Here is a 24,366-nt window from a genome sequence, read left to right on the forward strand (position 1 = left end):
TTTACCCCCTTTTTATAGGCGTGTAGTGAAAGTTGTTCCTATCATGATTGGTGTTGCAAGTGCTGAAAACGAAGCCATGTATACTCCTATTGTTAAAATATATCGACTTTTATGTCTGCATTTATTAGGTCATCCAAATATATATTATCTCTTTTTAATTCATGTTAGAAGATTTAATTAATATTTATTGTTATGATTAGATATAGGTTTAACTACATGCATTATGAAAAAAAAACATGGACCGATTTATAAATCGATCGAGGCATTGGACAAAATGGGGATGGAGGCTATAGAAACCGGAGATGAATTTAAAAAGTATTTGTTGGAAACTGATAATACTATTTGTGGACATCATCCCATCAATGTTTTTCTCCATGTATGTAATGTTATTCACTTAACTACTTAAGTGCTCCTTGCTTAAATTTCATGCATTCTTTTGTTAAAAGAGTACAGTACAAAGGATTAAATTTCATAATAAATCGAAAATGAAACGAAAGAATCAAGAAACCTGTGAATTGTGAATTTTATGGTGAATTATGGTTTTATTTCAGAGCCGACCCATGAGAGATTCAAATCTTTTTAGTTTGATTGTGTGATAATCAACGTGTATTATTTGACTTCGTATAACCATATTCGTTTTCATGGTAATCTTATGTCATGTTAGTTCAGAGATGACCCATGAGAGATTCAAATCTTTTAAATTGGAAGAATGTCGTGTCCTTAGACTAACAGGAAACCTAAGGTTAACAATTGGTCAACCATCTCCTGATATAGAGGAAACAAAAAACTTTGCACAATGGTTACTAGACATCGGAGAAGGTAAAGTCGGCGAGCCTAATGACAGTACAACAAAACTAGAGAGACCAAATGATCTACATGTCGAAAAATGTAATGACCCTATCACAAAGCTAATTCAGTTTGTGTATCAAGACATTTTAAACAACGAAGACCCTAACTACTTTCAACAAAGATCATTACTTGCACCAACAAATGAGGTCGTCCATGAAATGAACGACTGTCTAATCGAAAGCTTCCCTGGTGAACCAGTTGAGTACTTAAGCTCATATTCTGTATCGAAGTCTGACTATATAGATGGAAATATTGATCTAAATTTATACTTCATTGAGCTATTATACGGTCTAAAAATAGTTGGACTACCAAACCATAGCCTTATACTAAAAGTGGGTGGCAAACAAACTAACAAGGCAACAAATGGTGCCTTCAAGGAGATCTTTTCTTACTTGAAGGAAATTTATTTGTAAGTTTGATTTCAATATTTGATAAACTATTTTGAGTTCATAATTGTTATTGATTGATTTCTACACTAAACTCTACAATAATATGTAACATAAAAATATATTAAGTGACCCTAACACGCGGGCTAAAAACTAGTATATATATAAAAAGGAAGTTTTTTATATTATTTTATTTTTTCTGATTCATTTGTTTGTACATTTATCTTATTATATTTATTAAAGTTTAAATGATTTTTCGTTTTTTTCTGTAAATCTGAATAACAAATTTTATTGTATAGAAATATCATTTATAAAAATATTTACAAAAGTATAAATATATAATATACTAAATACAAAATTAAAGTTATGTTAAAAGAAGTTGAAAATCGTTCTAGTGTGAATGGAGAATGGTTCTACTGTGACATTGGTTGTTAGAAAGAGAGGTCGACATATAATTATGAAAAGACATGATTTGGTTAGGCATGTTATGTGTGATGTTCTTAAATGGGTAGGAATTTCTGCTAAAAAGGAGACACCCGTTAACTTTTTCACGGCTCCTCTTGAAGAGAGGTCTACTTTACGACCAGCTGATATTCTTGTATTCGGGTGGGCAGGGGAAAAGCACGCCTGTGTGGATCTTACAAGAGTGTCTCCTCTTGTTGGGCTCAGGGACCGTGGGTTGGTTGTGGGTCAGGCTGCGTTGAAGGCTGAATCGGCCAAGTTGTTAAACACGAGAAAACTTGTTTAAAGAATCAACATGTCTTTCTCTCATTTGCTTTTGGTACATTGGGTTTCTGGCCCCAGAGGCTGTGACTTTTTTTAGTAGGGTTCGACGTGTCGTACATGGGACATCTTCGGCTCCTAAGTCCTAAAGCTACATTTTTATTAGGAATAATTGTTATTCAAAAAGAGGTTGCGACGCAACTTGTTGCCCGTTTGCCCAAAGCTACTGTAATCGTTTTGTACTTATAATATAAAAATGAAAATCAAGGATTTATTATGAACGTAAAACAAAATTTATTTTGGATCCTATATATAAAGTTTCCTGGTTCCGTCATCGTATGGATCGAGGCCTGTACAACTTCGTCACTGGAGTTTAATTATTGTAATCTTATATTTTGGTTTTAAACTACGTTTTTATTAATTTTCATAGTTTATATTATATTTTCATACGGAGATATATTCAAGAGTAGGCAAAGAGAAAGAATTGTTATTATGTTTGGTCTGACATGTATCTTCCACTCAGCCTCTTTTATTTCTTGTTTCTGCATTCTCATATGCACACTCCACCGTCCAAACCACAATTTCCATACTCCTTGTGGGGTTTTTGGTGGGGATTTAATATTTAAAAACACCCCACTTTGGAAAGAAAATGGTACTTTGGTTGATGATGTCATAATTACTTTATAAGCTTTTCGGTCTTAATTTAACAAATAAAAATGGATCTCAACTAATTTTATAACGATTATGAGTTAGACTAAGGTGCTGTTTGATTTTTAAGAGCTAAAATGTCTGCGGTCTGCGGACCACATCTGCAGACATATGTAGCAGAAGAGGTGGACCAAATCTCTGCAGTCTGCAAGAAGAATAATGTTTGTTTTTTAACGTCTGCAAACTGCTAAAATTATCCAACAACAATTAAAAATACATAAATCTAATATTTATACAAAATAATACAAATTGTCCATAATTAAAAATAATAACATCAAAATACATCATCCAAGTTTAACATGTATGAGAATCGTTAGGCTCTTACAAACAATCTATAAAAAAAATTTCTGACATTAATCTCGTAATCAAACTGTCAAGTCCCATAAGTGTAGCCGTTGTCGAGTCTCGTCAAATCTATATAAATAAACAAATAAATACATGTTAGAATAACCCGAACAACCTAAAATAACACGTACTAACACAAACAAAAACCAAACAACATGACACAAACTAACCCAATCACGACTCAAACTATCCCAAACCCGATAATTAGAATAAACCAAACATTTTTTTAATTAATTTGTCACACCCCGACAAAAGGCGGCGGAACATGCTGGGGTGCAACGATTGCTCATAAGCGCATGACACTATTTAAAGCGACAATATTTAACAAACTCATTTCATTTCACAACATCGAAAATGTCACATAACCAAATATTCATAACTCAAATACAACAAAATATAACAAAATATAGCAAATCAAATATTGTTCATTTTTGCTAATATCCTAACGGTATTTGTGACGTTTTCTTCACCGAACTCCATAATCAACCTAGATGCAAACCTGTAACATTTCATAAAATAAAGTTTATCAACACAAAGGTTGGTGAGCAATTCATAAGTTTGAACAATAGATATATAGTATGAAAAGCCACAAAACTAGTATACAAAACCATAAATAATAGCTATAAACTTGGATAAATAGTTATCGCTAACAAGTTAGCGACACCCAACTATAAGGGGTTGCCAAATAGTTTAGGATTTTATAGTTATCGTTAATTGCATTACGTTAACGACACCTTGCCATGAGGGGTTGCCAAATGGTCTAGGATTAATAGTTCCACCATCCAAAAGAGATAAACACATAGTCAACTAAGCATAGAACACCAAATCGAGCAATTATTCAAGTAAGGTATACAACAACGTTTGTGGTTTAAGACCCAAGTATAAAACATTTAGTTTAGATAAGTTGAAATGTCACCCCAAAATAAAAGATAGAAAACGGGGTATGAAGTTACTCACATTCAAGTAACAAACTTGAAAGATTGATTATTTGGAGATTTACCGGAACGACGAGTTTAACGTATGAAGCCTAAATAAAAGAAAGTCTTGGATTTATAAAGGTTGTCTTGAAGATCTTTAAATAAAATAATTGTTGCAAAAACTAATCAATTAAAGTTCAAGGTTTAAAATGTAACTATTTAAGAATTTATAATAATAACCCTTTTAAAAAATGTAAGTTTGCTCAAAACCGGGTTAAAGTATCTAACCTTAATATTTACTTAACCAGTGTTAAGTAATAAGGTGGGGAAAATGCTAAAATGCAAGTTCCATTAGGCTAAAGATACTAAAACGGGTTTTTAATGAGTGTTCGGGTTGTCGGTTCGGGTCTTGACAAATGGTCAAACCCAAAGTCAACTTTCCAAAATATTAATTGTTATGAGATAACTCATTAAAACATACTAACACTTAACCAAGTATGTAGATCTATTGTTTAGAACTAACAACGCATGTTAAGCGAGTGTTCGGTTTTGTCGGTCCAAACTAAGTTATGAGATCAAGTTGGATCCAACTATTCCAAGTACTTAAGAAAATAATTAAAATCAGTTTGTAAACTATTTTTTTTTAAAGAAATATACAAGTCTTGATAGCTAAAAACACACTTGTGTGTCTTAAGCGAGTAAAAGTCGGTATAGTTCGGTTTGGTTTGGTCTCCATCTCACAAATAGTTCATAGATGGTTTCTACATGCCCAAATATCAGAGAACTTGTATATTGGTTTATAAATGAAGAAAACTTAAATTTTACAACAAACAAAGTTAACTACAAGTCTTTTAAGCAAAAGTTTCAGTTTAGTTCGGTTTCCATCTCCCAACGAGTTCATAGATGGATTCCATATGCTTAATATCAAAGAACTTGTAAAAATGATTTTTGAAACTCAAATCTAGCAACAAACATGTTTAAACAATTATTTTAACAAAACTAGTAAACAAAAGTTCGGTTTCCGATTTGGACTAGTTTCGGTTAAACCGAGGTTAGTCTTATACAAACCCACACCATGGAACTTGTAAATAAGATGAACAAACTAAAGGGTTAGAAGTTAGTCATAAGTGATATGTATAATAAGTTATGTGTGTGTAAATATATATCAAGAACACGAAGTCCTCCATGAAGCCTTGCCTTATGACATTCGAAACTTAACCAACCAAAGTCGGTGAAGTAACAAATAAAGGAAACAAGGGGTGTGTATTATATATATGTTGTATCACCATATTCAAGAGTTAGTAATGTTAGATGAACAAGTTAGAATGAAAGACTATAGTTAGTTTGACTTGAGAAGTCAAAACTTCAAGAATACATAAGAAATAACAACCTTGAATCTATGGAGTTTTGAGAGAGTTTTTGGAGATGTAGCAAGAGTAAAATGAAGAAGATGGGTGTGTATATATAGGGAATGAGTGAAGGGTTGGGTATAAAGATTCTTTTATGGTTTGCATAAAAATGGGTATGTTTAAATGGTCAAACAATGCATAATATAAAAAAAAATAATATTTTATATATTTTAAATGACAAGATCCAATATTTTATATATTTGAAATGTTCGGGTTACAAACGGGTCGGGTTTACATAACAAAAGTGACCCGAAATTGACGAATTTCACATTATTCCCTACTTTAGAAAATTTCGTCCCGAAATTAAGATGAAGCGACGATGCAAACAAATGTGGATACTTCTCTTTCATTGTGTCTTCTCGTTCCCAAGTAAACTCCGTGCCACGCCGTGATTCCCAACGAACTTTTACTAACCGAATACGACTACGCTTGGTTTTCTTCTCGTTGCGATCCATAATCTCAACGGGTTGTTCAACCATAATCATAGACTCATCAACATGAACTTCATCGAGGGGTATATGAAGATTACCCTCGGCTAGGCACTTTTTGAGATTCGAAACATGAAATGTAGGATGAACACCGGCAAGTTCTTGCGGTAGTTCAAGTTGATACGCTACTTTCCCAACGCGTTCAAGAATTTTAAAAGGACCAACGAAACGAGGAGCTAGTTTACCCTTCTTTCCAAAACGGACTACCCCCTTCCAAGGAGATACTTTTAGAAGGACAAGATCGTCAACATTAAATTCGATCGGTTTTCGCCGTTTGTCGGCGTAACTCTTTTGACGATTTCTAGCGGTTAGGAGATTTTTACGGATTTGATCAATGACGTCGGTGGCTTCTTGGACCATTTCGGGTCCCGTGATTTGAGCTTCACCGATTTCGTTCCAACAAATCGGGGAACGACATTTACGACCGTAAAGAGCTTGAAAAGGAGCCACATCAATGCTAGAGTGGTAGCTATTGTTGTAGGAGAACTCGATGAACGGAAGATGAGAATCCTAATTCCCACCAAAATCAAGAACACATGCTTGTAGCATATCCTCGAGTGTTTGGATTGTGCGTTCGGATTGACCGTCCGTTTGAGGATGATAAGCGGTGCTAAGATCGAGACGTGTTCCCAAAGCTTCTTGAAGTGAACGCAAAAAATGAGGGGTAAAACGGGCATCGCGGTCGGAGATGATAGACAATGGCAAACCGTGTCGGCACACGATTTCCCGAACATAGATTTGAGCAAGCTGCTCGACAGAATACTTCTCGCGGATCGGAATAAAATGAGCAGATTTGGTTAATCGATCGATGATCACCCAAACCCAACTTGATAGTTCAAACATATAATGTATCTAAAGACATAGAACAATCAATTTACAAATCAATTAAGAATTAACAATCAATTAACAAGAATTAAATTAACAAAAACCCAATACCCTAATTGAACAAATCAAATAACAAAAACCTAAAAAAAACTAATCAATTAACATATCTAATTAACAGTTACTAAACATGGAAAAGGCGTCGGAGCAGGCGGGATGGTGACAGGGTCGTCGGTGACGGGATGGTGTGCAGCGAGGTTGGTGGTCGGTGACAGGGTGGTGTGCAGCAGGGTTGGTGGTTGGCGACGTGGTGTGCAGCGGCGACTGTTGAGGAGTGGAGGCGGCGCGGTGGAGGATTGGAGGCGGCGGTGGAAGAGTGGATGCGGCAGCGGTGGAGTGGTGGAGGAGGAGAAGTTATTTGGGAGTCTCTGATGAATGAAGAAGAAGAACTATGGAATAAAATGGGGTAGAAGAGGTGAGAAGTAACAATACCAACACTTCTAGGAGAAGAGAGCGCACGGACGTTTATTAATGAAACGTCTTTGGGAAAACAAACACACTGCAGAGCCCAACGTCTGCGCGCCTTCTTCTCAGTGCAGACAAAAGAGGTGGAAAAGTGCTTTTGAGGAAAAACAAACAGCACCTAAATGTAATCTCTTCTTAAGTTCTGGTTCAATGTAGCTCATATAATTAACATGTCAGTTTAAATGTAATGATCAACAATAGAGCCTTCTGTGTTTGTTAAATTTAGTTAGTCGCAACTAGGTAGCAACTTTAGGTTGTTAAAATCTGCAAAACTAAAGTCGCTACCTAATGTCGAAAAGGAAATAACCACTGATAACCTAATGTCGTCGAAATCGATCGGGGTGGTCACTATAGGGCTTGTTTCTTGTAGTGGATTGCGAAGTTCGAGAAACCAAAATAGCTATCTATATATACGGCTACTAACCCATTTTTCAAACAATTAAAAAATAAAAAAGTTTTTATCATCATCACTTTTGTAAACAACCAATGGCTTAAAAAATCCACTATTTCCTAAAAGATAATTGATGGTCGGCTCACCCCCTAAGATTAAAAAATAATAATAACTTTTAAGCCACCCTTCCACTTAGAACTACTTCACCTACGTAAGTGGCTAAGTATAAATGAAGAGAACAAACACCTCTTTCCCTATGCAATTCCTTTTGTTCAACTGGTGTGGTGCAACTTGATCGTCCCTTGGTGCCGATTGTGGTCACACCCACACCATCTAAAGTCTTTGTTATCAAGCAAACCATAATTCAACTTCCTACAAACGTGGGTGCCTTCTCTCTTTTGCCATTTTTCAACCATAACCCTATGAAACTGGTTATCTAGGGTGCTATTGATAAGGTTTAGTACCATACAATTGTGATTCCTTTTGTCTACATTTTACCTTTTTCTGTCCTATAAAACCCTAAGCCAACCTCTTATTCTAGCTATAGCTCACCATGGAATTAATAACTTGCTACACTTATGCGCTCTTTTTCATGAGTCTCTACATTTATTGTAGTACTGTCCACTCTCGGTCACTCGACCACATTTCACTAGCACCTTCTCTTGCACCCGAACCATCCCCGTCTCCCAAAACTCTGAACCTTCCAAGGGTTTTTGATGTGAGATCGTTCGGGTCTGTTGGAGACGGTGTGACAGATGATACAGAAGGATTCAAGATGGCGTGGGATTCCGCCTGTCAAAGCGATGAACCATCAATCCTTCTTGTCCCAAGGCATTATAGTTTCTTGATACAGTCCACAATTTTCACTGGAAGTTGTGGAAATAGGGTAGTCTTTCAGGTAATCATGTGAATACATGCATGTCTTCTTTTTTGATGCATGATGTGGTTTTGAGTTTAATAATGATTCTTTTTTATGTTTATAGATTGAAGGAACAATAATGGCACCAGATGGACCAAGTTTGTGGCCTAAAGGTTTGAGCAAGAGACAATGGCTTGTGTTTTATAGGGTAAATGGAATGTCTCTACAAGGTGGTGGAGTTATTGATGGGAGAGGAGAAAAGTGGTGGGATCTTCCTTGCAAACCTCACAAAGTATGGTTCATTTTCTCTTTTCCTGTGTTTCCTATAATATATAAAAAAATAAGAACTTTATCATTAACTAATTTATAAACATACTTATTAAATTGTTTTTGCATAATTAACTAATATTAATGGATAGATTTACGTGCAAATTGCAATATAATATTTCTTAAACTTTTTATGTAGACATCTGATTTTAATCATTATGCAAATAATTGTCTGCTTTTCTAAGTTGATTATGTTAGATAACCGTGCATTACAACGTATTTATAATATATTATATATATTTTTTATAGTGCTACCCATATTTAAGAGCATGCATATAAGCCGTCAGGGCTTGAACCTAGGACCTCGCAGAAGGAAACCTAAAGAAAATTTCCTGACCACCACATAAATTGGTGTGATAGCTTGTAGATTTTACTAATAATGGTTTTGAATTTTGATTATTTGATAGGGACCAAATGGAACAACATTGGCTGGTCCTTGTGATAGCCCCGTTGTAAGTTTAACATATGTGAGCTTACTATTTAAATATACCAGTATAACTTCAAATATATAATAAAAACGCTAATTATCCTCTCAATGAATTGATCATGCAGACGATTAGGTTTTTCATGAGCACAAATGTTACGGTTAAGGGAATTAAAGTGGAAAACAGCCCCCAATTCAACTTCCGATTTGACGGGTGTAACGGAGTACACATCGAGTCACTGAATATTAAAGCTCCTTCGTTGAGCCCCAACACTGACGGAATCCATGTTGAGAACACATATGATGTGACGATATACAATTCACTTATATCCAATGGTAATCTATCTGCTCTAATAGACTAGAATATATGTCGGTCATGTATTGTTTGCATATAACTTGTTTATCATTTTTTTTTTGCAGCTTTACTCTCTTTTTAAGTGCATATTTTTCTTTTAATTCATGATATATATTTTTAAGAAAATCGTAACTATACTAATAAAGCAAACCTTTTTTAAAATACCTTTTATTTTAAAATTTTAAAACCTCATTATGTAACTTGTGTTTCAATTAAATCGTAATTTAATGTATATTTGAAACCTATTATTAACATATTTTGATTTTTTAAGTCGTTATTATGTAATACATTTCCAACCCATAAGATGTACATAAAAAATTAAAAAGTTTATATATTGATATTTTCCAACCCCGTTTACTTCATGTTGTTCTAAGTTAGGTACTAATAAACAATATTAAACATCATTTATTAAATTAAAAGAAAATATATTATTAATAATTAATTTGTTCCTGGTTGTACAATATGTAGGCGACGATTGTGTCTCAATTGGAGCCGGGAGTTATAATATTGACATAAAGAACATAACATGTGGTCCAAGCCATGGGATAAGGTAAACATTCCTCACTTTTGTGCCAAACCCATACTCATTATAAAATTAACTTTCCATGTACAACTAATTTGTCGATTTGTGTAAATAATCATGCATTTTAAAAGAAAACTATATCCAGGATATCTGCTTCTACGCTGTAAACGAATAAAAAAACACGAATAAAAAAACACGAACTATGACATGTTCGTGTTTATTCATTTAACTTTAAACGAATATGAACATCTAGTCAAGCAAATATTTGTGCCCATATTCATTCGTTTAAAAAATGAATGTGTTCGTGTTCGTTTATGTTCATTCATTTAAATCTAAACGAATAGTTAACAAACATACTTGAATAACGATAAAAGGATATATATGAACAAACGTAAACGAATAAACAAGCATAAATAAACCCACTTAAATGAAAACAAATAACAAATATAAACACTACGTAAATCATGTATCCAAAATTTCATTCAAATATGAACATAAACGAACACAAATAAATAACACACAAACCAACCTCATGTCATTTTTGTGTCATTGACTTGTTTATATCGTTTGTTGTAGCATTGGTAGCCTCGGGATACGTAACACACGAGCATGTGTGTCAAACATAACCGTCATGGACTCAGTGATAAGGCATTCTGACAATGGAGTTCGGATTTAGACATGGCAAGGAGGGTTCGGCTCAGTATCAAAAGTGAAGTTTTTCAATATCCATATGGATAGTGTTCGCAACCCGATCATGATTGACCAATACTATTGCCAAACGAAAGGAATGTGCCCAAACCAGACATCGGCTGTACATATTTCTGACATAAATTATGAGAAGATTAGGGGAACATATGATGCTAGAAGTCCAGCAATGCATTTAGGGTGCAGTAGCAGCGTCCCATGTACCAACTTGACATTTTCTGACATCGAATTGGTGCCCTCGCAGGGCCAAATTATGGCAAGTCCATTTTGTTGGAATGCGTATGGGGCTTCGCAGACCGTCACTATCCCACCAGTATTCTGCTTGTTGGAGGGTAACCCTGATTCGGTTCCTGATATCGAGATTGATCAATGTTGAATAATTAATAGCAAACTGTGAAAACTATGATTAAAGTTTGTAAACAATATATGGGTGATGTGTCAATGGGACAAGAGAAGCTCCATCCCCTTATGTTGTAATTTGCGAAATTTATAGAATATAACTGAAGTTGTACTTATCATATATGTGCACGCATCTCACCGCATTTCACATTTCTCCTAACAAGACCCTTAAGTACTATTTGGTCAATAAACATTGTTAGATAATGTCAAAGACTAACGTTCAATGAACTTAAGCCCCGATATACATCTCAATTTAAAAGATACAAAGATACTACCATGTTTTCAAAACACTCAAGACGTTAATGCATGAAGCGTTCTTGAAGGCGGTCACAAACAATATTTACCTTCAAGAAATATTTGTAGTCTTTTGTTACGATTTTACATCCAAACGACCCACGATAGTCTTACCTCAAAGTTACCACCATAAATTTGATCAACTGTGCACTTTAGAAAACCCTAGTCATTCGCAGAGTATAAGCATGCTGCCACAAACCATAGTACGCATTAATGTAAGATAGAACAAGTCAAATCAGATAAAATGATACTACTATATAGTTCGTAAAAAAAGTACAAATTATAGATCGAATTCAATCACTAGACTTATGAAGCCCTATAGAACTGGCATGCGCCTCAAGTTTGACTTGAGGCGTATGCTTTGTGAATTAATTTGCTAAATTCATATATGTACGCACTTTGCTAATGAAGCCATCTCTTTGTTCAACTATTTCCCGAATGTAGCAAACATCCTCTGAATATGCTATGTACTATGATGCGACTATGGCTCTTTAGCTTGAGCATCATCACCTGAATTGAGTATTGTCACAGAAGATATATGTAGGTTTCTCGATGCTCAACAATACCTTGATATTAGTGATGAGATTTTTCATTCAAGCAATATCCTTGGTCGCCTAAAAAGCAACATTGTATTCATACTTTGTTGTGGACTGTGTAACCACCTTTTGCTTGGAGCTTCTCCAATTGATTTCTCCACCATTAAGAGCGAACACGTATCTGATTGTGATCATAAATCATCACGCTTAGTTTGAAAGCTTGCATATGTATAACATCTCACAATAAGTTCTTTTAGCACTCCTTCATACACCAAGATCATATCCTTTGTCCTCCGAATATACTTTAGGATGTTCTAGACCTCAACTAATGAGTCATTCCTAGATTCTATTGATAATGACTTGTCATGCTTAAATCATATTATATGTCTGATCTAGCGCATAACATGTTGTACATGATGGATCCAATTTCCCATGCATATGAAAAGTTCTTCATCTTTTCATTCTGCTCGTATCTGCTAGGGCATTGAGATTTATCAAGTAGTGTGCCATGTGCCATGGATAAGAAACCTCTCTTCGCATCTTGCATCGAGAAACATTTAATCATTGGCGTAGCTTTAGTTTGGCAGGGGTGGCCCGGCCCCTTCCGTTTTTTCGCTCGATAGTGTTTTTCAGCCGAAATTTTTTATACATATTGTAAATTTACTCGTTTTCGACCGAAATTTTGAGCTCGGCCCTCTCAGTTTTTTGCTCGGTAGTGTAAATTTATCCACTTTTTGGCCGAAAATTTTTGTACATAGTGTAAATTTATCCGTTTCCGATCGAAATTTTGAGCCCGACCTCCTTTTTTTCGCTCGACACTGTAAATTTATCATTTTTCAGCCGAAAATTTTTATACATGGTATAAATTCACCCGTTTTCGACCGAAATTCTAGTCTAGGAATTTTTTATACATATTGAGTCTGGCCCCCTCGACATGTATTTTCAAGTTTCGTCACTGCATTTAAATTTAAATTTACATTTTATTCCATGCGAGATTGTTTGACAAGTGTTATCACTTCCATTAAAATTCACGCCAATGTATAACGGGTGCTTGATTCGTTAGAGTAGGGTCACTTGGTCAATGATCACATATCATGCTAATAAAAGCGAAAAACTAAAGGAAAAACTTCCCATTTTTATATGTTTTTTCTAATATGGCAATTTAAATGAGTGTTATGGGTAACACATACTTATCATGTTAAGTTTATAAATGATTCATATGTTAGGCAAAACTGAATTATTACATATTTACCATATTTTTTCTTATTCTTAAATAAATTGAAATAAATACATTACTATGTGTTTTTGATAATTAAATTGAATTTAATATAATTTTAAATTACTTCCAAATCAAATTATTTCTTTATATGTAAATCTTTTCGGCTTTATTTTCTTTTAATTAAATAAGGTGTCAAAACCAGATAATAGTTTTTCAATACAACATGGTTGTAACTTGTATCCGTGTTTGGATTTTAAGGCATGAACTGATCTCACACTTTTTTTAAAACTTGTATCATACATATACTACCAAACTTTATTTGGTTATGAACATTGACATATGTGGTGAATAATAAAATCAAATTTGAAACGTACTGAAGCGGTTAACTTTGTTTTTACTTGGCTAACGATAATTTTGTCACTTTCATTTTTATTTAAGGGCAACCTTATGAAGTTAAATTTTTTGTAACACATTGTATCAGTCGTGACCAGGATTCAATCCGGACCTATAATTATGACCCCGGTGGAAAACAAAGTTAGTTTATCTCTAACTTGGCGTTTATCCGTCATGAGTTTCATTTTCAAAATTGCGTTTGGTATCCTTAAAATTGAGTATCCTCCGGACCCACCTAATCAAATGCGATTAAAAGTCTATAACCATTTTCATCTTTCATGATATCAAAAGCATGCAAGAATGTAGTGCTTTTTAAGTGCAAGCCCACCTTAAAGTTATGTGTTTAAAAGTTATTCTCATGGTGTGCTAGCTTAATGTATTAATATGAATAAACATATGACAAACTTCCATAAGAGTTTTATGGTCACAACAGAATCTCTTTTTAGGCATGGGATTGAAATATAAATAAACATGCGCCACCATGATAAGTTAAAAAGCTCAACCAGGTTGCCCTATATTTAGGTCTTAGGGGTAAATGCACCTTCGATAATTCTAACTAGTAAGGAGAGAGAGGGACGTTTTGTACATTTGTCAATGGTTTTATATAGTTATTATTAGCTAATTTAATATTTCTAAAGATTTTATATTGTTTTATGAAAAATATATACATGGCCAGGGTTGAGTTTAAAAGTAAACAAATTGTTGATCATTGTTAGATCAAGAATTATTGTAGATCATCGAGACATTGGTTGATATTTAAGGGAGTTTATTGGTTTGGTTTCGGTTTATTCTAGTTTAATCAATTTAATTTTATTTGCTGTAACTGAAAACAGAATTTTAAGGATTTCTATACCAAAAGCTAAATTTGAATTTGGTCATGTTTTCGATTTCCATTGAATAAAAAAATAATTATTTTAGTTTTTTTTAATTAATATTTTGTTATTATATGTTATAATTGTGTTGGTTTAAAAATGTAATTGAATTCAACCTGATTACAAAGACTTTAATAACTTTTAGAATTGCTATTTTGGTCATGTGGTTCAATTCAGCATAAAAATTTTCTAAAACCAAAAACTCAATATGCTTTCAATCTTAAACAGAACCAAAACACCGAATATGCAATTCAGTTCCTCTGTAAAAGGTTTTGTTTCGATTCGATGGAATCATTTTGTAACCGTAAAATGAACACCCATATCGTTTTAATCACTTGATTAAAAAAAAAAAGAAATAATAATAATAATAATAATAATAATAATAATAATAATAACAACAACACCCTCTTCTCTCACCAAACACCTAGCAACACCCTTCCCATCCTTACCATTAATGCATTGGTGGGATTTATCATGTTCGTGAGTTAGGGTATGGCAATATGTGTAAGGCTATTTATGTGTTTCGTAAGTCAAAAGAGATGAGTAAAGATTACTAATTACATTAGACCGAGTATTACAAACGTTAACCCACTGCTACATCATATTATTATTTGTGGAAGCCAAACTCCATTACGCATGTAGTAATGGGGCGTCAAAGTAGAAGATGCACTAGGAACTACTACACTAACGATAGTAACAAATGATGGGACCAACAATAAATCCAACCAACTAAAAGACCTCACTCAAACTTTTATTCAAAAATAGATTAAACAAAAATTGTTTTTTGGTTAAAACATCGCCAATTTAAGAAATTGGTTAGTTAATCTCCCTTGAAATGCATGAGAATCATGCGACGAACACTTTTAGTAGGCTTGCCAGCAAGTCGATGTTACTTTCGGCGAAATTGCGGGGAATAAATCATATTAAGAACACGTAAAGGAGTAACTCCTTTTGTATTTAACTAGATTTTCACCCGCCGCGTTGCGCCGGGACAATTGGTAAAACCTCAATGTTGAAATCTGAGTGTTGGTCGAATTCAGTTAATATCATTTACATTTGTTACGGTATAGACATCATTGGTAAAACCTTAGCGTCTAAAAATATATATTTCTCAAATTAATATATAAACAAAATACATTATTTATAACGACGTTTGTTTGGTGGGTAAACCCGGGTGGGTAAAAACCCAAGCGATGTCGGGCCCCAGCATTGAGACTCTAAGTAGACACAAATTCGGTCGGTTTCGGCTACATTTGTTACGGTAAGAAAGGGGGAAATATATAAATTGAGTATACCAATGGGGTGGTGTCGGTCAGTAAACTTGGGCGTTAGTAAAACCGAGCATTGTCAGTCCTGGGCATTGAGATGTTGAGTCTATGAAAATTAGGTCGTTTTCCGTCACGTTCGGTATGATATTGGGATTAAAACAAACTAAAGAAAAGGAAAAAACGTCATTTGGTCAGCTTCCATTATGTTCGTTACAATGCTAGAATGAAAAAACAAAAATAAAAACATAATGTTATGGACAAGTTAGGTGCCGCCAAGTGGCCCAATGGCGACTTAGCGGCACCAAACTAATCATTTATACGTATTTAGATAATTTTCTTTTTAAGTTTTTTAAATTAGGGTAAAAAAGTTATCAAACTTAGCGGCACCAAACTTATCAAATTTTTAATATTAACTAGTAAATTACCTGTGCATTGCACGGCGAATTTGGTCGATAAAATCCAGGTATTGCAGCAAAGTCAACTCGAATTTCTTAAGTATTGACTACGTTCATTACAGTATCAAAATTTATCTAAAAAATGAATTCGTTAAATTGACATATAATAAAAAAATTAGTGGCACTCGTATAATCCTACTCTTCTAATAAAAGAAAATAATTGTGATACGTGTCACTTTGTGGTTATACATCACAACTATTTCCCCTCCAAAACTAATATCATAATTATCATAATATATGTCATAGATAGTTAATTATTCACTTTCCTTTTACACTCTATTTATATTATATCAATACATTTTTATGAAAATATATATTAACATATTATTTTACTATATATTCCCAAATACTTAGTGAAATTCAAAAATCAACAACAAATCATGTTTGTTAAATATTGAAAACAATACAATTTCAAAATGCTATCATTAACATATTATACTACGCATATTGTTGAAGATTGTAAAGAAAAACAAAACTCAAATATGTTTTCATTTTACAAAGCAATTTTTTTAATCATTGAATTATAAAATCATTGAATTATAAATAAATACTTAAAAAAGTCGATCTATTTTTTTAAATCAATCCATTTATCTATTATTATTATTATTATTTATTAATATTATTATTTTTTTATTGTAAATTGTCATATAAATATATAATTTATAAATATATGTTTTAAAATCTATCCATTTATTTTATCGGTTAATTTAGTACACTATATATATGTTAAAATGTAAGGATAATATGCTTATCATATTTAATATCATGGTTCTTTTATCAATGATTGTTTCGGGGTTTTGTAAGACTTAAATTTGATTTTTACGGGTCAAAAGTTGCTAAATAGATTGTTTGATAAAAGTAAACTACATTTGGTTCAAAATTTGTTACGGGTCAAAAATGGAAAATCTAAGTATTTTTAAAAGTTTGATAATGCAAATAGACTTAACGTCAAATTTGTTACATGTTCAAATGTTGACCTGAAAATGTCAAAAGGATGAAAATTAGAATTTTAAATATGATTCGGGTTTCAAATTTATTTTCAATGGTATTTTTAGCTAGAAATAATCAAAAGGTCCGGAATTTTGTAACTTGACTATGTTTCACTCAACTATTAGAATTTAAGAAAACATAGCGAATACTTCCGACATGCCACCTTAGGCCTATCAATACTTCTAAATTTTATCAAATTTGAAACATTTGTGTCAACATTAGTTTTTGCTTAAATGGTGATTGAAACGTTGTATGAGAAGCATGTCATGCAAAACTATGCTCAATTCAAGCAATATATTCACAACATTTAATGGGATAACATGTTGCTTTTTATGTTGTCATTATGGCAAAGCCAAGAAGCCCCCTGAAACTTATCAAAATATTTTTCATTGTGTAGCTCATAAAAATATAGTTATAGCATTCGTCGTTACAATTTAATGTTCTCCTTTCCTTCTATGGGTAATAAATTGATAAATATATCAACAAAGATAACGCTCCATCTGTATTTTGGCTGAGTGGTCAGAACTAATATTGTAAGAGAAGCCTTATTCCCAAAATGGGTTCATAACCGAAATTCCTTCAACTATACATAAATGATACCAAGAATGATATTTTCAATAGAAGGGGTGTCATCGGGTACGTTTTTTCATGTGTTTTTTTTATTAAATTCACATGCATTTTTTTATTAAAAAAATCATTTTGTGATATAAATAAAATCAATTTATGTACACACAGTATAGATGTAATACATTTTGTCATACATGTAATACATTTTTTCATATAAGTTATGTAATTATTTACTTTACTTGTGATTTGATAATTTGGATCATCTTGTGTGTCAAACGGGCTCTAAAGCCTGTATATTACAAAAACAACATATTTAAAACAATATTTATTCGGTCGATAAAACTGAGGTCGACTACTGGGGTGGCGCCGATCAGTAAATTTCGTTCGTTAGCAAAACCCGAGTGTTATATGTCCGTGTTGAGGCAGTATATCTGTTGATACATCAGTTTTTGTCTCAATCTTTTATTATTGTTTAGGTATTAGTTATAAGTCAAGGGACTAGTTATATCATTATTGTAAAGTTCAGAATGTTAGTGAATGAACATGTTTTGTGTTGCTCATTCGCTAGGGAATGTTAGCGTATGATAGCTAATGTATAGAGGCCATTCGCTAAGGATTGTTTAGCGAATGGCACAGTGAATGTGACTCATTCACTAAGGGATGTTTAGCGAATGAGTCAGAGTCTATTTATAGTCCCGTAAATCATTCTAAATTAACGATTCAATTATTTTGATTACTTGTACACTTTTACTCTGTCTAGCTACAATCTCAAAACACACACCGTGCCCTAGTTATTCATAATCGACTATATCATAGACTATATCCTACAAAAGGTTAAGATCATAATGAATACATGAATCCTCAATATATATAAGCAAATTTGGTCGATTTTCATTGCGCTCATTACGGAAAAGAACTAAAAAAGTTGCGTTACCTAGGTTTCTATTACGTTAGTTACGGTACTGTAACTAAAACATAAAAAAAACACACAAAATATAAAAACAGAGATCGACCAATAAGGTGGCATCGTTCACTAAAACTCAGCCATTGATAAAACCGACTATTTCGCTCCTGGACATTAAGGTGTTTGTTATGGTACCTCGGTTTCAGTTACGTTCGTTACTATAGAGGAACTAAAACAAAAAAGTCAACAGAATATAAAAACTGAGGTCGACCAATGGCGTGACGTCGGTCGATAAAACTTTGTCGTTAGTAAAGCCCGAGTTTTGTAAGTCCGAGCGTCGATGCGGTATATCTACACAAATTTGGTCTGTTTCTGCTACGTTCGTTATTATACCATAACTAAACAAAAAAAATCATGTTTCCAAAGGAGGTGCCATCACTTGGCCCATCGAGGGCCTAGCTGCCACACCCTAACTTAGGGTTTAAGCGTGTGACCAATAGTTGGTACATGTTTTGTAAATATATCAGAGTTTAAGGTTGTAAAGCGAAAGTTATGATTAAAATATAAATATGTTGCAAAAGACGGGAATTAACACCCGTTGGTTTGTTACAAAAGAGTTGAAGTTATAAACCATAATTTACAATATTTTAATATTAAAACTTCATGAGCCATTAGATTGTCCAACGGCTAATCTCCAAATCCAAACATCTACTCTTGGTTACCTGTAAAACATTTTAAAAAATACGTCAGCAACACATGTTGGTGAACATGCTGACGCTAAAACATTTATGAAAACATTTATTTCTTTAGTTCATACTCTAGACCAGAGTACCAATTATATCATATTAATCAAGCCCTCACAGCCTTATAGACCGGCTCAATGAGATGGGAATGTGTACCATGCGTGGAGGGGTATGCCTACCCTCTACCACATTTGAGAGGATCCAAACACATGTATAACTAACCCAATTGCCAGCATATACTAAAGTTTTAGGAATATATTATCCCAATTAACTTTGGTTTCTTGGTAAATGTCTCGATTAAAGAGCTTTAAAGTTATGAGCGTATTCACCTTTCTTTTGATCAGCGCTTTCACTGATTTTGTTCGGAAGTTACCTCGGACCTATAGTACGAGAATAACCAAGTATAAATACTAGATCAATGATCTAGATATAGACCTTTAGTCTATTTGCATATTTTTTACCTTGATAATTATTTCTTTATACTTGAACCTTAGTCCAAAACATTTATTAATAAAACACTACGTTAGTTCTTCATGAAGAAACGCATATACTGAATTTCTTCTTTGTTAAGAAACATTACAAAATCTTTGTAATTATAAAGAAATAATATTTTAACTATACTCTTGTTTAATAAAATTATATTTCACTTATTATCTCATCAAGGTATAGACTATACTCCCGACTAAGGTCTAAGCCATATATAATAAAATAATCAGGCATTACCCCAACCTTGTATCACGAGCTTATATGAAATGCCTAAGCTTGACGGGTGCAACACTTATACTTGTCGACGGTTAATTGAGAATACAAACAAACAAAGCTTCAATACTTGCACGTACTTTGAGAAATGAATCGTAGGAACGTTGGGATCAAGGCACGAATATCGAGTCAATATGAGTGTGAAGTTTGATTTGGGATGTACACGGTAGATCTCGACACCCCTATTTATAGAGTTTAAATTACGACCCATCGCGGTACGTGACAGGCTAAAAAGTGGATCCATCGCGTATCGCGATGGACCGCTCAACCGCCTCTGAATATTATATTCCATCGTGTATCGCGCTGGAACTTTGGTTTGGCCATCGCGTATCGCGATGTCGCCCAATAGGTCTGATTGGTCACCTAGAAGACCTGCCACCTAGTTGGACACGTGTCCACAATTATTTCGCCTGGTCATCGCGAAGGTTAGGTGATCGCGTATCGCGACACCGCCATCCTGGGGAAATGTGATGTACCTATCGTGTATCGCGATGGGTTATTCTTCTGACTCATCTCATATTGCGATGGTTTTGAAAACCGTAATTTCCATTTTAGTCCCTTAACTTTGAAATCTTGTCACTTGTTGGTCTCGCTTCCACTTTCCAAAAATACTAAGGCGGCTCTCAAGCAGCTCACGACGATGCAAAGTGCGCCATCAAAGCGCCACATTGTGCCCCTGGCCCGTGCGTGTGCGCATCGGTTGCTTCGCACCCTCCACTAGGACCAATGGTGCATGCATGACATATAAGAATATTAGTATGGAAACTCAACTCCTTATAAAGAGCTTCCAGTTATTTCCTACTTTCCACGTGGGATGAACTTTATCTTCCTTATTTATACCCATGTGAAGTAGTTCCATTTTCTTCCTTCTTTCCAAGTGGGATGGATTCTTATTTCCTTAACATGGAATGCTTCCATATTTTTAATCTACATATATTTCCTTATTTCTTTACCATATTTATTATTAAAATATTTTTGGATCCTTTTATTTTCAAAGTTGACATTTTTAACCTAAAATAAATATGGTATTTTTAGAGATGTTACATCCTCCCCACCTTGGAATGAATCTCGTCCTCGAGATTCGTTAAAATAGGTGCGGGTATTTCTTTCTTATCTTAGATTCCAATTCCCAAGTAAATTCCGGTCCTCTTCGGGAATTCCATCTTATTTTGCTAATTTTAGTTTTTCACCTTTAAGGTTATTAACTTTAAAATCTTCAATTTGTAGAGGTTTTTCCACAAATTTTCTTTGATTTCGACATCTCTTAAAGACATAGCTAAAATCTCATTAGCCAGACACTTACGTAGGTTGGAAACATGGAACACGTCGTGTATTCATTTCATTTCTTTGGGCAAACGTAAGCGATAAGATGTAGTGTCAATTCATTCAAGCACTTCGAATGGTCCAACAAAACATGGACTTAGTTTTCCTTTTTTTTCCGAATCACCCCTTTCCAAGGTGATACTTTCAATAACACCTTATCGCTTACTTGAAATTCCAACTGCTTACGATGAACATCAGCATAACTCTTTTGTCGATATATACCCGTCTTAAGTCGCTCACGGATATGTAACACTTTATCTGTGGTTTCTTGGACTATTTCGAGTCCAGACATTTGGTTATCTCCAGTTTCAGACCAACATACCGGCGTTCTATATTTTCGTCCATACAAAGCTTCGAATGGCGCGACTTGAATACTTGTGTGATAACTAATTTTATACGAGAATTCCATTATGGGAAGATGGTCAGCCCAACTTCCTCCTAATTCGATCACACAAGCTCGGAGCATATCTTCAAGTGCTTGAATAGCTATTTAGATTTTCCCATCGTTGAGGATGATAAGTAGTGCTAAGATTCAATTGGGTTCCTAACGCTTTTTGGAAACTATACCAAACATGAGATGTAAATCTACTATCTCGATCGGATATGATAAATAATGGCACACAATGTAAATACGATATTGTTTACGTATATTCGTTCCAATTTATCCATAGAGTAAGACTCATTGATAGGTAAGAAATGAGAATTTGGTTAACCTATCTATAATAACCCAGATTACGCTATGTTGACGAGTAGTCCTTGGAGGTTTTGTTATAAAGTCCATGGTTATCATTTCCCATTTCCAAACGGGAAGTTCGGGCTGTTGAAGAAAACCCAAGGGCTTTTGATGCTCAGCATTACTTGTAAACATGTTAGACACTTAGCTACATGCAGAGCAATGTCTTTCTTCATTCATTCCACCAGTAGTTAGGTTTAAGATTTTGGTACATCTTATCATTACCGAGGTGCATCATGTATTTTGACTTATGAGCTTCATTCATTATCTTTTCACGTAGCTCTCCGATTATTGGTACCCAGATTCTATTTCCAAGTCTGAGTATACCATCATCTCCTTTGAATAAAGAGTCAATTTTACCATTAAGCTTTTCTTTAGATATGTTATTTTTTTTCTATAGATTGCTTTTGAGCTTTCTTGATTTGTTCGATTAGATCTATCTGAATTTCTAATCTTAAAGCTCTAACTCTCTTGGGTTTCTCATGTTCTTTTCGGCTTAATGCGTAAGCCACCACATTGGTTTTACCTTCATGATAGATGATTTCACAATCATAATCATTCAAGGTTTCCATCCATCTCCTTTGACGCATGTTAAGTTATTTTCGATCAAATATGTGCTTCAAACTATTATGATCAGTGTACACGATAAAATTAACTCCAGAAAGATAGTGTCTCCATAATTTCAAAGAGAAAATTATGGCACATAACTCTAGATCGTGAGTCGTATAATTCTTTTAGTGAAAAATTGACAAAAAACAAAAGCTATTATTTTCGTTCTTTGCATTAGTACACAACCCAAACCTAAATGGGATGCATCACTAAATACAACGGAATCTTTCCTACCTTCTGTCAAGGCCAGTATAGGTGCGCTAGTAAGCTTTTGTTTGAGTAAGTCATTTGCTTTCTTATTGTTTGGTTCCCTATTCATACTTGACGTTCTTTCGAGTTAACAAAGTTAAAGGAACAACTATACGTGAGAAATTTTCAATAAATCTTTGATAGTATCTCGCCAAACCTAAGAAACTTCGAATTTCGGTTGGGGATTTTGGATTTTCCTACTTAGCAATTGCTTCAATCTTGGCAGGGTCTACTTGAATTCCTTTGCCATTAACCACATGACCAAGAAATTGTACTTCATGAAGCCATAATTCGCACTTTGAAAACTCAACGTGCAATTTCTCGTTCCTAAGTATTTCAAGTAAGATCCTAAGATGCACTTTGTGATGTTCTTGCGATTTAGAATAAATTAGTAGATCGTCAATGAATATGATGACAAATTTATCTAAATAGGGTTTGCAAATTCTGTTCATCATGTCCATGAAAGTAGCTGGGGCATTAGTGAGTCCAAATGGCATTACGGTGAACTTGTAATGTCCATACCTTATGTGAAATGCCGTTTTCAAAATGTCTTCTTCTTGAAATTTTAATTGATGATATCCCAAACATAAGTCTATTTTAGAAAAATAGCTCGCTCCTTGCAATTGATCGAATATATCGTCAATTCTTGGTAGCGGATATCGATTTTCAATAGTTACTTTGTTCAAGGCTTTATAATCAATACACATCCTCATTGATACGTCTTTCTTCTTGACGAATAATATCGGAGCTCTCCAAGGCGACAAACTTGGACGAATAAACCCTTTTTCCAGTAGTCATCCAGTTGTTTCTTCAACTCTTTCATTTCCATCGGAGATAATTGATATGGAGCTTTGGCTATTGGTGTAGTTATAGGAATCAAGTCTATTCTAAACTCGACTTCTCGGTTAGGTGGAATACCTGGTAACTCATCGGGAAAGACGTCTGAAAATTCGGCAACTATAAGTACATCTTTTGTCTCTTTTGGTTTTGGCTCTTCGGCAACATAGGCCATAAATTCTAAACAACATTGGTTTAGACATTTTTTAGATTTTATCATGGAAATTATGCTAGCTTGACCAACATCTTTGTCACCGGCAATTTGTATTGTTCGTTTATTAGGAGCTTGTAGTTCTATGGCTTTCTTATTGAAGATGATACGAGCATGGTTATCAGATAACCAGTCTATACCAAGAACTATGTCAAAACCGGCTAATGTCATGGGTAATAATTGAACGGGTATGACATAACTTGCTAACAAGATCTTTCCATTTTCTAAGGTTTCGGAAATCTTAACTGT

At 34.1% G+C, this 24,366-nt stretch overlaps 3 protein-coding genes and 1 pseudogene across 3 annotated transcripts; 3 read left to right on the plus strand and 1 right to left on the minus strand.

Moving 5' to 3' along the window:
* The first annotated feature begins 671 nt into the window (after positions 1 to 671).
* On the plus strand, positions 672 to 1,262 carry LOC143573759 (uncharacterized). Its single transcript, XM_077058557.1, has one exon. The coding sequence runs from the start codon at positions 672 to 674 to the stop codon at positions 1,260 to 1,262; it is 591 nt and encodes a 196-aa protein (XP_076914672.1).
* Positions 1,263 to 7,849: 6,587 nt separating this feature from the next.
* LOC143573767 (polygalacturonase At1g48100-like) lies at positions 7,850 to 11,565 on the plus strand. The gene is made up of 6 exons (XM_077058565.1): positions 7,850 to 8,461; positions 8,547 to 8,714; positions 9,157 to 9,201; positions 9,302 to 9,509; positions 9,997 to 10,078; positions 10,628 to 11,565. Exons 1-6 carry the CDS (start codon positions 8,117 to 8,119, stop codon positions 10,725 to 10,727), a joined length of 948 nt encoding a protein of 315 aa, XP_076914680.1. The 5' UTR covers positions 7,850 to 8,116; the 3' UTR covers positions 10,728 to 11,565.
* Positions 10,782 to 11,132, plus strand: LOC143573760 (polygalacturonase At1g48100 pseudogene; annotated as a pseudogene).
* A 6,455-nt stretch (positions 11,566 to 18,020) lies between the features above and the next one.
* LOC143573761 (uncharacterized) lies at positions 18,021 to 24,288 on the minus strand. The gene is made up of 2 exons (XM_077058558.1): positions 23,836 to 24,288; positions 18,021 to 18,038 (listed from the first exon to the last, which is right to left on the minus strand). The coding sequence occupies exons 1-2, from the start codon at positions 24,286 to 24,288 to the stop codon at positions 18,021 to 18,023; spliced, it is 471 nt and encodes a 156-aa protein (XP_076914673.1).
* Between the last annotated feature and the right edge of the window lie 78 nt (positions 24,289 to 24,366).

Source organism: Bidens hawaiensis, unplaced genomic scaffold (assembly GCF_021521415.1).
Source record: "Bidens hawaiensis isolate Kalapana, Puna unplaced genomic scaffold, B.hawaiensis_p1.1 tig00026629_1, whole genome shotgun sequence".
In the NCBI taxonomy this organism is placed as follows: Eukaryota; Viridiplantae; Streptophyta; class Magnoliopsida; order Asterales; family Asteraceae; genus Bidens; species Bidens hawaiensis.

What these genes read in the sequence shown, in the direction of transcription:
- LOC143573759 (XM_077058557.1), top strand. Translation starts at nt 672, where the DNA reads ATGACCCATGAGAGATTCAAATCTTTTAAATTGGAAGAATGTCGTGTC.
- LOC143573767 (XM_077058565.1), top strand. Translation starts at nt 8,117, where the DNA reads ATGGAATTAATAACTTGCTACACTTATGCGCTCTTTTTCATGAGTCTC. An exon ending in GTCCTTGTGATAGCCCCGTT is followed by an intron (nt 9,202 to 9,301) that starts GTAAGTTTAACA and finishes TTGATCATGCAG; the next exon opens with ACGATTAGGTTTTTCATGAG. An exon ending in CAATTCACTTATATCCAATG is followed by an intron (nt 9,510 to 9,996) that starts GTAATCTATCTG and finishes TACAATATGTAG; the next exon opens with GCGACGATTGTGTCTCAATT.
- LOC143573761 (XM_077058558.1), bottom strand. Translation starts at nt 24,288, where the DNA reads ATGACATTAGCCGGTTTTGACATAGTTCTTGGTATAGACTGGTTATCT.